Consider the following 11,964-nt stretch of genomic DNA (forward strand, 5'->3'; position numbering starts at 1 on the left):
TAGTAAACCCTAATATACAATGTAATCTAATTGTATACGTGTGACAGCTCATACAATACTGTACAACATTTATGTATTTATGCATGATATATAAATATATTTCATTTTATTAAGAACATTTTTTTATGATTTTATTATGACAGGAGATGGCAACATTCTTCATGGATATTCTTAGCTCTTCTCACACCTATGCAACTGGAGGGACATCAGTTGACGAGTTCTGGTATAAATACTTGGAACTTTAAATGGTGTTTAATAATCACAAATAGTGATTGCTGAATTTCCTATGCAATTCTGGTTTGTTCTCATTTCCTCAACACATGAGCAGGATGAACTCAAAGCAATTGGCAACCACTCTGACAACTCAAACTGAAGAATCATGTGCAACTCATAACATGCTAAAGGTCTGCTGGTTAATAAACTCTATGTTGTTGTTGTTGTCCTTTGTTTTTCTCTGTTTTGTGAAACTCATAACATGCTAAAGAGTGAGAGTGAGGTTTTCTGTCAAAACACGACATATTTTTCACTTAATAATTTCAATTATTTTAGTTGAAAATTACAGTGCTATTTTTTTTATCAGCATCAAATGGCATATAATTTTGTAGATTGCACGACACCTGTTTAGATGGACGAAAGAAATGTCATATGCAGATTATTACGAGCGAGCGCTGACCAATGGTGTGCTGGGCATACAAAGGGGAAGGGATCATGGAGTGATGCTCTACTTGATGCCACTATGCCCTGGATGTTCTAAGGTCAAAAGCAGCCGTGGATGGGGAAGAAAGTTCGATGATTTATTTTGCTGTCAGGGGACTGGTATGGACTTGAAACCTTATATATATAAACGATTATTTATTCCAAGATAAATCTTTTTGCTTCTATGCAAGCAACTTAAAAATTCCCAAACAATCTTTTTAATTGCATCATACAGCCTTACATTCTTAGAGCTTATGATTTGCATTCTCATTCCCTTATGACTGGGAGAATTTGATTGTTCACTTGTGGTTTTGACTGTCACAATTTAGTTAATATGCGATTCAACATATTTTATCTGTGTCAATGTTTTTGTTTCTTCTCAGTGCTCCACCCAGCTGATACTGACCTTTTTTTTTTTTCTTTCTGTTGTTGCTCGCCAAGGAATCGAGTCGTTCTCAAAGTTGGCAGATTCGATATACTTTGAAGAAGAGGGGAAAGCTCCAGTGCTTTACATCATCCAGTACATATCTAGCTCACTTAACTGGAAATCTGGGAAGATTTTTATATCTCAGACAGTCAAACCTGTTGCTTCATGGGATTCTCATCTTCAAGTGACATTCACAATTTCCTCAAACGAGGTACATGTTAGCAAATATGGAAGCTAATATTGTTGTTAACTATATATGCTAGATTATTTTCATAACAGTGTTCTTAGTTATTTTATTATACACTCAAGCAAGAAACTAAAATATTGCTCAACATCAGAACAAGGAACTGCCTCCTTTACTCCTTATAAACCATCCATCTTTTAATAAATTTTGGTGGAAGTATATCGTTCGAACTAGCATTCCACCTGAAAATAGAAAAAATTACCTCTAGCAAACTTGGAGTATCTTTGTGTTTATAGCACATAAGTTTTACTTTGTTGATGCTACTTGTGTAATTTTCCAAAGTATGAAATCTAAATATTATGATCTCTTGTGGCTAAAACCAAGAATAACGGTAGGATAGGAGAAGCTCACAACATCGTAAGTATATGAATTATTTTTGGAGAAAGAAATGGGAATTCCATGTTTGAGGTAGCTTAACTTTCAAAAAATGACTAATATGTGTACTAATTAGCACAATGTAGTTATAACTCCAATTCTTGATGGGGTTATCTTAAAGGCAGGAAAAGGAAAAAAATATTAATAATTAAACATTTTTTAGTGATCTACTTGGATGTCAATAGAGATATAAAGTAGATTTGGAAATTTTTCGGTTGGTAAATAAAATATCTTTTGGTGGGTAGATATTCGAATTTTAAATTCTCTCACAACCAAGTGATCACAAGGTTCAAGTTTCTCTCAATGTCTTCTGCAACCAAACAGAGCATTGTGTCCAAGACCTATTGTGTTACTTTTAATTATCTTTGTTCAAGTGCTTGCTAGTTTCATGGTTCAACAAAATTTTACAAATTCTTTTCCCATGCTTAATTTTTGAATGCAGAAAGTTGCAAGCCAATCATCTACTTTAAATCTGCGAATTCCAAGTTGGTCACAGGCAAATGGTGTCAAGGCAACTTTAAATGGCCAGGGTTTGGCTCAACCAACTCCAGGTTCGAACTTCCATTTTCCTCTCTTCTATTGCCTTACTGTATTTTCTTTTAAATATTTTGATTTTTAATTGAGAATCTCGGGTAAGTTTGTAATTCTCCCCATGATTCTGCAGGTAAATTTCTCACTGTCACTAGACAATGGAACTCTGGTGACAAAATTGTTCTTGAATTACCCCTCAGTCTTAGAACCGAGGCCATTAAAGGTATGTTCTTGGGACGCTCCCATAACAAATTTGATACATTATGATGATCAATGTATATTGAACGCAATGCAAGCTAATTTGTGATAGTATGAAGCTAACAGAAAATTTTAACTGATGCTTCAGATTCTCGGCCTCAATATGCCCCCATTCAGGCAATTTTTTATGGCCCCACCCTTCTAGCTGCTATGACAAGCAAAGACTGGAAACTCAAATCAGGAAAAGCTAAGTCCCTCTCGGAGTGGATCACTCCGATTCCACAGGCACACCATTCTAATTTGATTACCCTCTCCCAAGGTTCTGGGAATTCAACATATGCACTATCACACATAAACCGAAATATAAAAATGACAATGTTTCCTTTGCCCCGCACTGATTGGTCTGTAAGGGCCACTTTTAGACTCATCTTAAAGGACTCAGCTGCTTCCCCGAAACAGGTTGCACCAAAAGATGCTATCGGGAAAATGGTGATGCTAGAACCATTTGAATTCCCAGGTAGTGTTGTGGTGCACCAAGGAGTTGATGGAAACCTTATAGTTGGAGTTCTCGGCTCTCAAAATGCTATTTTCCAATTGGTTCCGGGATTGAATGGGAAGCCCAGAACAGTTTCACTAGAGTCCGGTAGCCAGAAGGGTTGCTTTGTGCATTGTGGGGTTAATGGGGCAAAATATAGCGCCGTTAGAACCATCAAGCTCCGCTGCCAATCTGCTGGGGCACCACCAGATGCTGGATTCAAGGAGGCAGTCAGCTTTGCATTGAATAACGGAGTTAGTTCGTATCATCCTATCAGTTTTGTGGCGAAAGGGGCCAGAAGGAATTTTCTTCTTACTCCATTTAATAACTTCATGGATGAATCTTATACAGTATACTTCAACATCACATCCTGAAAACTTCAACAACGGTCGAAACAATAGCACACCAACAATTTTCTGTCGTTCTGGTTCTGTAAGGTGTTAAAGTGGCAATTTTGCTTTATAATGCCTATTAAATTCATCATGTACATTGGCTAAGTTGTACACCTCTTGAATCCTTGTTTGATAGCTTGTCTCTCTTTCTGGTAAAATCTTGGTTTGTGTTTGTGTTTTGTGTTTGTGTTTGTATTTGTAAAGTGTGTTGTGTATTTATATACTAACCACCTTCTTCAGATAGGAAACTAATTTTTCAAATGATAAAGAGACCTTAGACTGAAACGTTTGATGGTAATCATGAAGTGATAGGAAATAGGTTTTAAAAAATTTGAACAAATGGGATCCTTAGAGCTTTGATCTTCAAGCTCCCTCATACTTGTTCATCGGTTTCCTTATATGCCCTTTAGAACGAGGATTCATTTGGCCCATTTTCTTCAGAACTGTAATGGGCTAATAATTGACCCTGACATATCGCATGCCCCAAGTCAATTTGCCCATTATCCAAACTTAATTCCACTATATTAGAATGATTGAATTCCAAATAGAAAAAGATTAAACCACCAAGTCAATTTATGAAATGACCCTCTAATGTATAATTTAGTTGTCGAATAATATAATTCATCAATCTGACCATTTAATTAAAATTTTATTTTGTCACCTTGATTTTTTTTTCCATATTTTATCACGTAAAACATTTATTTTGACAAAATAATATATTCAATAGATAAATATATACTAAAAACAATTTTATCAGAACACACAGGCCTCCGAATTTTTCATGATCATTCTAATCAAGTCAAAATAAATATTATAGCATAAATGCAATTCTTGAAAGTAAATTCCAATGTCATTAATCAATAACTGCCCAAAGCATCCGGATTCTTTTACCCTAAAACCACAAGTAAATCAAAAAATTATCAATTAAGACGAGATCATCCATCTCTCACGCTTGAGAGTTATTTATCATGACATTGATAAGGGGCAATAGCAAAGACTACTTTCATAATCGGTTCAACTTATCGCTGATTTAGTTTATTTCGTTGCAAATAAATAGTCGATCTTTTATCACGGAACATGAATATATTTATGATAGCGCAATTCCCGTGATTTATTTCCCGTACAAGAACACTTTCAAATCATAAAATTTTCAAAACACAATTTCTTTTTTCTTTCTAAAAGCTTCTTCCTCAAGACAAACTTCCAAAGAACTCTTTAGTTCTTTCTTTTCAGAAACATCACTATTTCAAGTCAAATCACGTTTGTTTTCTTTTAAAACAATTGCAATCACAAAGCACTTGAACTCTTGTGTTCACACTCTAGACAAGTCTTCCTAAGTTCACCTTAAACTAAACTATGGTCAACTTAATTCTCACCATGTTATTCATAATTAAGTTACATAGGCAACCCGGGAAGGTCTCACGTTTGGTCACACCAGAATTATAATTCTGGTTTCACTTTATCTAAGTCCAAACATGTAAAGTCCCGGATTTTTTCAGATTTTTCAGATTTTTTTTTTAAAATTATTATTTTCGTGCCTTGTTTTGTGTGGCACGCGGCCCTGGGGGCCATTTAAATCATTTTCTTGAATCGATAGCTTTTGAAGTGCATTTTTAATTATTTGAAGTTATTTAGGAGTGACGGGTTTATTTTTAAAATTTTTTAGAAGTCAGGATGATTTCTGGGCTCGAGAATTTTTCTCGATTTTGCCATTTTCATTGAGAGACATTGTGGTCATTTCACCGATACATGCATATGCATGTATCTATATATTAGAGAAGATATTTTAGGGACAATTGAGGGCTTGACACTTGGCATATTATTGGCCACGGGAGCATTTGCAAGACACCACCATACCCCCCCACCCCACATGTTTAGCCATCCCCTTTCTCTCTTTACCTTTTCTCCTTTTCTCTCTCTACTTGGATTTGAGAGGGTTAGGGTGAGAATTTGAAGAAGAGCAAGAAGGAAAAGTGGAAGTGTAACAACCCGAACCCGGAGGTCCACATTATTAACCGGGTCCTTACCCGAACCAGTGAACTCTCAAGGGCAATACGATCATTTCCTTTGTTAAGGCATCATTAAAATAATATGACGTGGTCCACAAGACTTAATGGAGTCATGAAAGGGTCAAAGAAGGAACAAAATCTAATTTTTAAACAAACTGTCCCAGCTTTTTTGGTATCGGTCGACGTGTATAGCCTACGCGTCGACCAGTTTGAGGCTTTCGGTCGACATGAAGCCCTTTTACATCGACCTGTTTGCCTCTGCATAGTAAAAATCTACACTACCCAAAATAATGAGATACCGGTCGACTTTTAAAGGCCTACATCTTGACTGATTGTGCTCAGGTTTATACACTTGCCCCCTTTTTGCTCCTCAAGCACTTGGCAACCCATTAGACTCAACTCTAATCATGTAAATGGCCTTAAACTAGTCCAAAAGCTTGTATAAAATGACTAAATCCACATATACATGGAACCGTGAACAATTAGATAAAAGTACCCATTTTGAATGATTTTTTTTTTTTTTTTCGAAAATTATTTTGAATGAAATTTTGATAATGATACAATCACATGACTTCTTGAAAACCATTTGAAACATCCACGCTTATTAGTGTTCAAAATACTCACAAGTTGATAGGTTACATCATCAAAACAGTACTTTTACATTTCCCTTTGAAATGATTTCAAAATAATACAGGTTCATGCCAAGCTTTACAAAAAAAAATAAAATAAAATAAAATAAATAAAAAAATAGCCATGGCTACAAAAGATATCACAATAACTCCCAAACTACGCCTAATCTTGCAAGGGCGCACCATTCCCAACTTCTCTTCTAAGTCCTGAAAATGTTTAAAGTAAATGGGTGAGCACCACCGCTCAGTAGAGTATGCCTAAGGCAAGGCTTTTAAAGCCCTATGAGTAAACACATATAGAAAAGGAGATCAAGATAAGATGATCATGCTATTACGGAAAAAATAATGAAATCAACAATACATTACATTAGCAACAATATATATGTATCAACTTAACCACATTCACACAAACACACACAAGTCCATCACAAAACTATCAACGCAATCAATGCTTATGCCATGACTCCTCTCGAACCATTCCCATGATCTCATCTTACACACAAATGAACTTTCCTAATCAATCATTCTCACTATACAAATCCACACTAAAGGCCTCTAACTCCAAATGGCACAAGCCTACCGCTTGTCCATCATTTGGAACAATGGCTAGCTATTTGTAATATTTCTCATTTTTCCTACTTTCCATTTTTTGGGGATTTTTTATTTTCATTTTTCAGGATTATTTCTTTTTCGTCTCGTTTTGCATACTGAACACCGTGGGGTGTACCGGGTGAGTTTCCGGGAGTTGGTTAGGGACATTTCTTCGAGTTCAGGACTCTTAGAAATGCATTGTTGGTTATTTTGACATTTTTTAGTTTTTTAGGCTCGGAGGTCCTGGATGGGACCTGCAACTGGTATTGTTCTGCTTGGCGATTATTTTTCGGGATCATTACATTTCATACATTATTATTTGATGTATATTTATGTGGTTATGTGGTTAGAAATGTATGGTTGTAATGTGTTTAGTTATATATATATATATATATATATATATAACAAAAATGATATTTTGGCCCCGTGGGACCCGCCATTAGTATTAACCATTATAGATGACCAAATGGTCATCAAACAGACCTTTTTTTTACCATTTCCTGTGCAGCTCTCTCTTTCTTTCTATTTCTATTTTTTTTTCTTTTGCCACACAAAAGCTTTGATCTATACTATTCTGTTGGAATTTTGACTTTGCCACTGAAGGCAAAGTTAACGAGCGCGTCGAGAGTTTCGATTTGATCGGTGCAAAGTTCAATTTGGAGCACTTTTGGATTTCGTGTTTCGGGACAAATTGGGGCTTTTCTTCAATTTCTTGAGGTAGGGGTCTCTAATATAAATATTCTTTAATTTCGGTGAGTTATCCTCTTATAATTTGGCTTTAGCAAGCTTAAATTGTATAAACTTGTTTGTGGTTATAAGGGTTTATAGGTATCTAATGTGGTAGTTGTATTTTATGTAATAATTGAGATGATATTCATGCATACTTGTATTGTTATGAAAGAGCATGCTTGATTTAAAATTTTTTATATGCTTACCATGTTTTCATGCTATGAATATGGGGTTGATTTTGTGAAATTTAATGTTTTCTCAACTATGCAAGCATGATGTGAATGTAATGTATGAAATTTTAATGTTGTTATGGCATGAAAAGGCATGAGGCATTCATGCATGAGCATTAGGAAAGAAATGGTAAAAGTTGTTTTAAAAAGAAATGAAAATTGATTTGGGAAAAAGGTTTTGAAATGTGGTTTACGAAAACCCGGTCGCCTAGGAGTTGCCTAGTGATCCGTGTCGTTAATGTGACTTAGAAGGAACTAGAGAGAGACCCTAGCGTGGTTGGGCTACCTAGGTCCCCAAATGACGCCTTGGAGTTGCCATGTGGTCAGGGATAGCTAGCCAGCCCTTCTCTCGTAGCGCCATAGAGTTGCCATGGGCTGAGTTGCATTAAATATTTGGAATGAAAAAACGGAAAAGTTTTAGAAATGGGGAGCAACATTGGCATATCATTGCATTCCATTGGCATGACACGACTCATTTATGGTTTAGTTGATCTTGTTGTCGTTATATTTTCTCCCAAAATAGTATAATCATGTTTTCTTATGCTCTATGCTTTGTTTGGATTCACGGGGTCATTAAGAGGTGTGTCTTAGGTACCTTCTATTGAGCCGTTGTGCTTACTCCTTATATTATTATTTTCAGGTTAAGGGGAGGAAGTGGCGGTCGACGCAGCCTTATCCACCTGTATTTGTGAGTCTTCTGTGATGTTAGAGATATGATGTACTATAAGCCTTAGGATGACACGTATATTATGTATTGACATTGAAATTTACCATAATGCCCTTAGACGACTTCGGGTTCGAGTAAGGACCCAGTTAGCAATTCGGACCCCTGGGTTCGAGTCGTTACAAATTTGGTATCAGAGCGATGGTTCAAAAACCTTTAGGATGACGGGTAGTGGCTTACCTAGACGGGGTGAGAGGTTAACTTGCATTGACTATGTGCCATGTGCTATGTGTTTATATGTTTACAGTTTTAAAGAAGGCAGGCTTACTTGCTAAGTGTTCACATGCTTGCGTGTTTGATTGTTAAAATGTGTGTTATATGGCTATGACGATGAAATATGTAAATGATTGAAAGCATGTTAATTATGATAATATGACAAATATGAGGTGTACTGACCCGGTCATTTTCATTCTTTTCCATTTTATCAAATTTTACGGATTTTATTTTTCTGTTGATTTTTCCTTTCCGAGTTCCGGTTTTTGTCACCTTGTGTTGTCTCGAGTACTCGCGAATAGTTTTCGAGACTCTTTCTTTTGGTTTGACAACGTTCTTATGAGGACTGCGTCATTTTGACACCTTTTTTTTTTTTATCATTTTTGTTTTTTGTCTTTTTCCCGATTTTGTTTTTATAACGACCCGAACCCGTAGGTCCGGACCGTTAATCGAGTCTTTACCTGAATCCGAGGTTACCTAAGTCAATGCCATCAAGTCCGGTGTTATTACATCATTAAACATCTTATATATATACTCCATTAAGACCCTAAGTGACCTTCCAAGACTCATGGTTAGATAAATTGAAAGAAGGAACAAGATGCACTAAACAACAACAAACAAGTCGACTGAAATAGAGCTTCGGTCAACTGAAATGGCTCCTGTACCGGTCGACCGAAATGGCCATTTCGGTCGGCCGGTTGTGACCTAAACAGTGAAGGAGGCTATTAGAAGTTTTGGTCAACCGAATTGCCCATTTCGGTCGGCCGAAATGGCCCTGCAAGCTGAGGAATTCCTGCTAGACTGCTATGAACATGAAAATGCAAAAGAGTTGCTATGGAACTTTTAAAACTAGATAATTCTTTCTATACACATGCAAGATCATTGAATACAACCTCACAACACCCAACACCAACATAATACATGATCCATTACACGAACTAATAGCTATGATCAAAGTGTTTAAAGTAATATCCAAATTACAGGCCATGGAGCAAAAAAAGAACAAAATTTACAAAGGTTTCATGATTTCAACTTCGACAAGTGATACTCCAACTTTACAATGAGAGCTTAGTTCATATTTACATACAAAAGGCACAAAACAAAAGTCCCAATCCCGTTTAGAATTGTGATAGGTTATCGTCCGTCACTTCTTTTCCCGAACCTAAAAAATGTTAAGATGAATGGGTAAACATAAGCTCAGTAGGAAGTGTCTAAGACACACTTCTTATAACCCCGTGAATCTACGCAAAGAATAGGAAAAAGGTAAGCGGGATCATACAAGCGGGATCATACCATAGGGAATATATATCAATAACCACAATGACAAATACATAAACACATGTCATCATTTCATAAATACACCATATATGCTAATGAAGTGCAATTTCATGCAAATGTCGCTCCCCATTTCTGAAACATTTCCGTTTCAACTTCCAAACTGTTAGTGTAATCCGACCCAAGGCACCTCCAAGGCGTCACGAAAGGAGGATTGCTAACCATCCACGACCACAAGGCACCTTAAAGGCGTCGTATCCTGCCTAGTTAGCTCAACCACACTAGGGTCTCTCCCTAATTCCCTCTAGACCACACCAATACCGTGGACCACTAAGCGTCTCCTAGGCGTTCGGTTTTCACAAAGACTTTTTAAAAAAAATCATTTCCCAAAAACAAGTTTCATTTGTTTTAAAACACTTTTCCCTTTTCTTTCTCCAATGGATGCATGAATGCTTCATGCTTCAAATCATCAATTCAATAATAAAACTTTCACATATGCTATCAAAAATAAATTTCTAAAATAAGTCACTCAAGCTTTCGTTCAATATCTACTTTGCATAATAACTATATAAGACATAAATTCAACTTCATATAGGCATGTTTAATCACCACAAAACAACTAACAAGTAGTCGCATAAATTCCATACTTATGGTCTAAGCAATTTTTGTAAGAATTTATACCAATTGAGCATGCTAGACATCAATTTAAGCTAGAAAACTCACAAAAACACAAGAAATTATACATTAGAACACCCCTACCTCAATGGAGATAAAAACCCCCAAAATTCCCAATTTCAAGCCCTAAATGCGAAATCCCTAGGCTTGGCCAAAATGTGTTTGACTCCTATCAAATTGACGGCCTCGACGAGCTCTCCAACTTTGCTTAAGGTACCACTATCAAATTCTCAAAGATAAGAGAGAGATCAAAGCTTGAAGTTTTGTAAAAAGAAAAACGAAAGGAAATGAGAGGGAGAGAGAAGAAGTGAGGCCAAACATTGGCTTAATGGCCACTAAAACTTAGTGGTGGGTCCCACCACAAAAATAAAAATCCCACCTTTTTAATTTTCCACCACACATATATGTGTATGCACTAATTAAATTACAACCAGTCAATTTAACTTACAACCAAATAGTTATGCACAAAATAAATATGCATGATATGCAACGAGCCCGTGACACAACCCCTGTGTACAACAATTTCGGTAGCGGGTCCCACCCGGGACCGTCCTGCTCGAAAAATGAAAAAATGCCGAAATGGCAACCATTGCATTTCAAAAAGTCCTGGACTTAATGAAATGCCCTAACCAACCCTCGGACATACTCGGCACACCCCACGGTGTCCGGTACGCAAAACGAAATAAGACGAAAATGCCCCCGCAAAAACAGAAATCCCGGAAAAATAAAAAATGGAAAAAAAAAACAGAAACATTACAGTTTTCCTTCGTGTAACCTCACTTTTTGTGCTCGGATTTTATTTTAGCTTTGCATGCATCCATGATATTTAAATTCCATAATATGTGTATTTTTACTTTTGTAGAAAAGTATGTTAGTTGCTTATGTTTTCGTAAAGGGCATGAATGCATAGTTTCTTCAGAAATATTCTTGATTTTTGGGGTTTTAGTGTAATTAAATTTTGTAATAAATTTTTGTCTTAGGGATCATTTTGTAATTTAATTTGGAAGTTATTTTGGAAAAGGACCTTTTTGTAATTTTCGAAAAGTGTGACAAGTGTCACACTCTCATTGGTCCACTTGTAGGCATCTCATTGGTTCACACTTGGGAGCCTTGGATGATGACATATGGAGGGTGAGGATTCACCCACTTGTTGACCTAGTATAGGTGCGCTTGTTGGCTTGGATGGTTGACAAGTGTAGGCTTAAGATTAAGCCTAGGATGGATGCTTGGATTAGTGACAAGTTTAGGCTCCAAACTTTGTCTTACAATTTGTGTGTGTGAGAGAGGTAGTGTATATGTGTGTGTGTTTGACCAACCACCTTTAGTTAGTGGAGAAATACATTTTTCTCTACTAACTTTGCTTCTTCTTCACAAAATCCCGTAGCCTTTATTGAAGGAAAGCTTAACCTAGGCTTAAAACCTTGGTTTTGGTTCCCATCTACTCACCTTTGACCTTAAAGCTTGGAATACAAAAGCTTCCCCTCACATTCT

General features: G+C 36.4%; 1 protein-coding gene across 1 annotated transcript; it reads left to right on the top strand.

Annotated features, from left to right (window-relative positions):
- The first annotated feature begins 475 nt into the window (after positions 1–475).
- On the top strand, positions 476–3,547 carry LOC132313966 (uncharacterized). The gene is made up of 6 exons (XM_059812898.1): positions 476–496; positions 606–816; positions 1,138–1,334; positions 2,185–2,293; positions 2,407–2,496; positions 2,620–3,547. The coding sequence occupies exons 1-6, from the start codon at positions 476–478 to the stop codon at positions 3,378–3,380; spliced, it is 1,389 nt and encodes a 462-aa protein (XP_059668881.1). The 3' UTR covers positions 3,381–3,547.
- The last annotated feature ends 8,417 nt before the right edge of the window (positions 3,548–11,964 follow it).

This window comes from Cornus florida, unplaced genomic scaffold, assembly GCF_030987335.1.
Source record: "Cornus florida cultivar Cherokee Brave unplaced genomic scaffold, ASM3098733v1 CherokeeBrave_3.0.0_Hap2_Chr06, whole genome shotgun sequence".
Taxonomy (NCBI): domain Eukaryota; kingdom Viridiplantae; phylum Streptophyta; class Magnoliopsida; order Cornales; family Cornaceae; genus Cornus; species Cornus florida.

Excerpts from the sequence above, each read along its gene's own strand:
- LOC132313966 (XM_059812898.1), top strand. The coding sequence starts at position 476 with ATGCTAAAGAGTGAGAGTGAG. Across the intron at positions 497-605 it reads TGCTAAAGAGTGAGAGTGAG|ATTGCACGACACCTGTTTAG; the intron begins GTTTTCTGTCAA and ends ATAATTTTGTAG. Across the intron at positions 2,294-2,406 it reads TTTGGCTCAACCAACTCCAG|GTAAATTTCTCACTGTCACT; the intron begins GTTCGAACTTCC and ends ATGATTCTGCAG.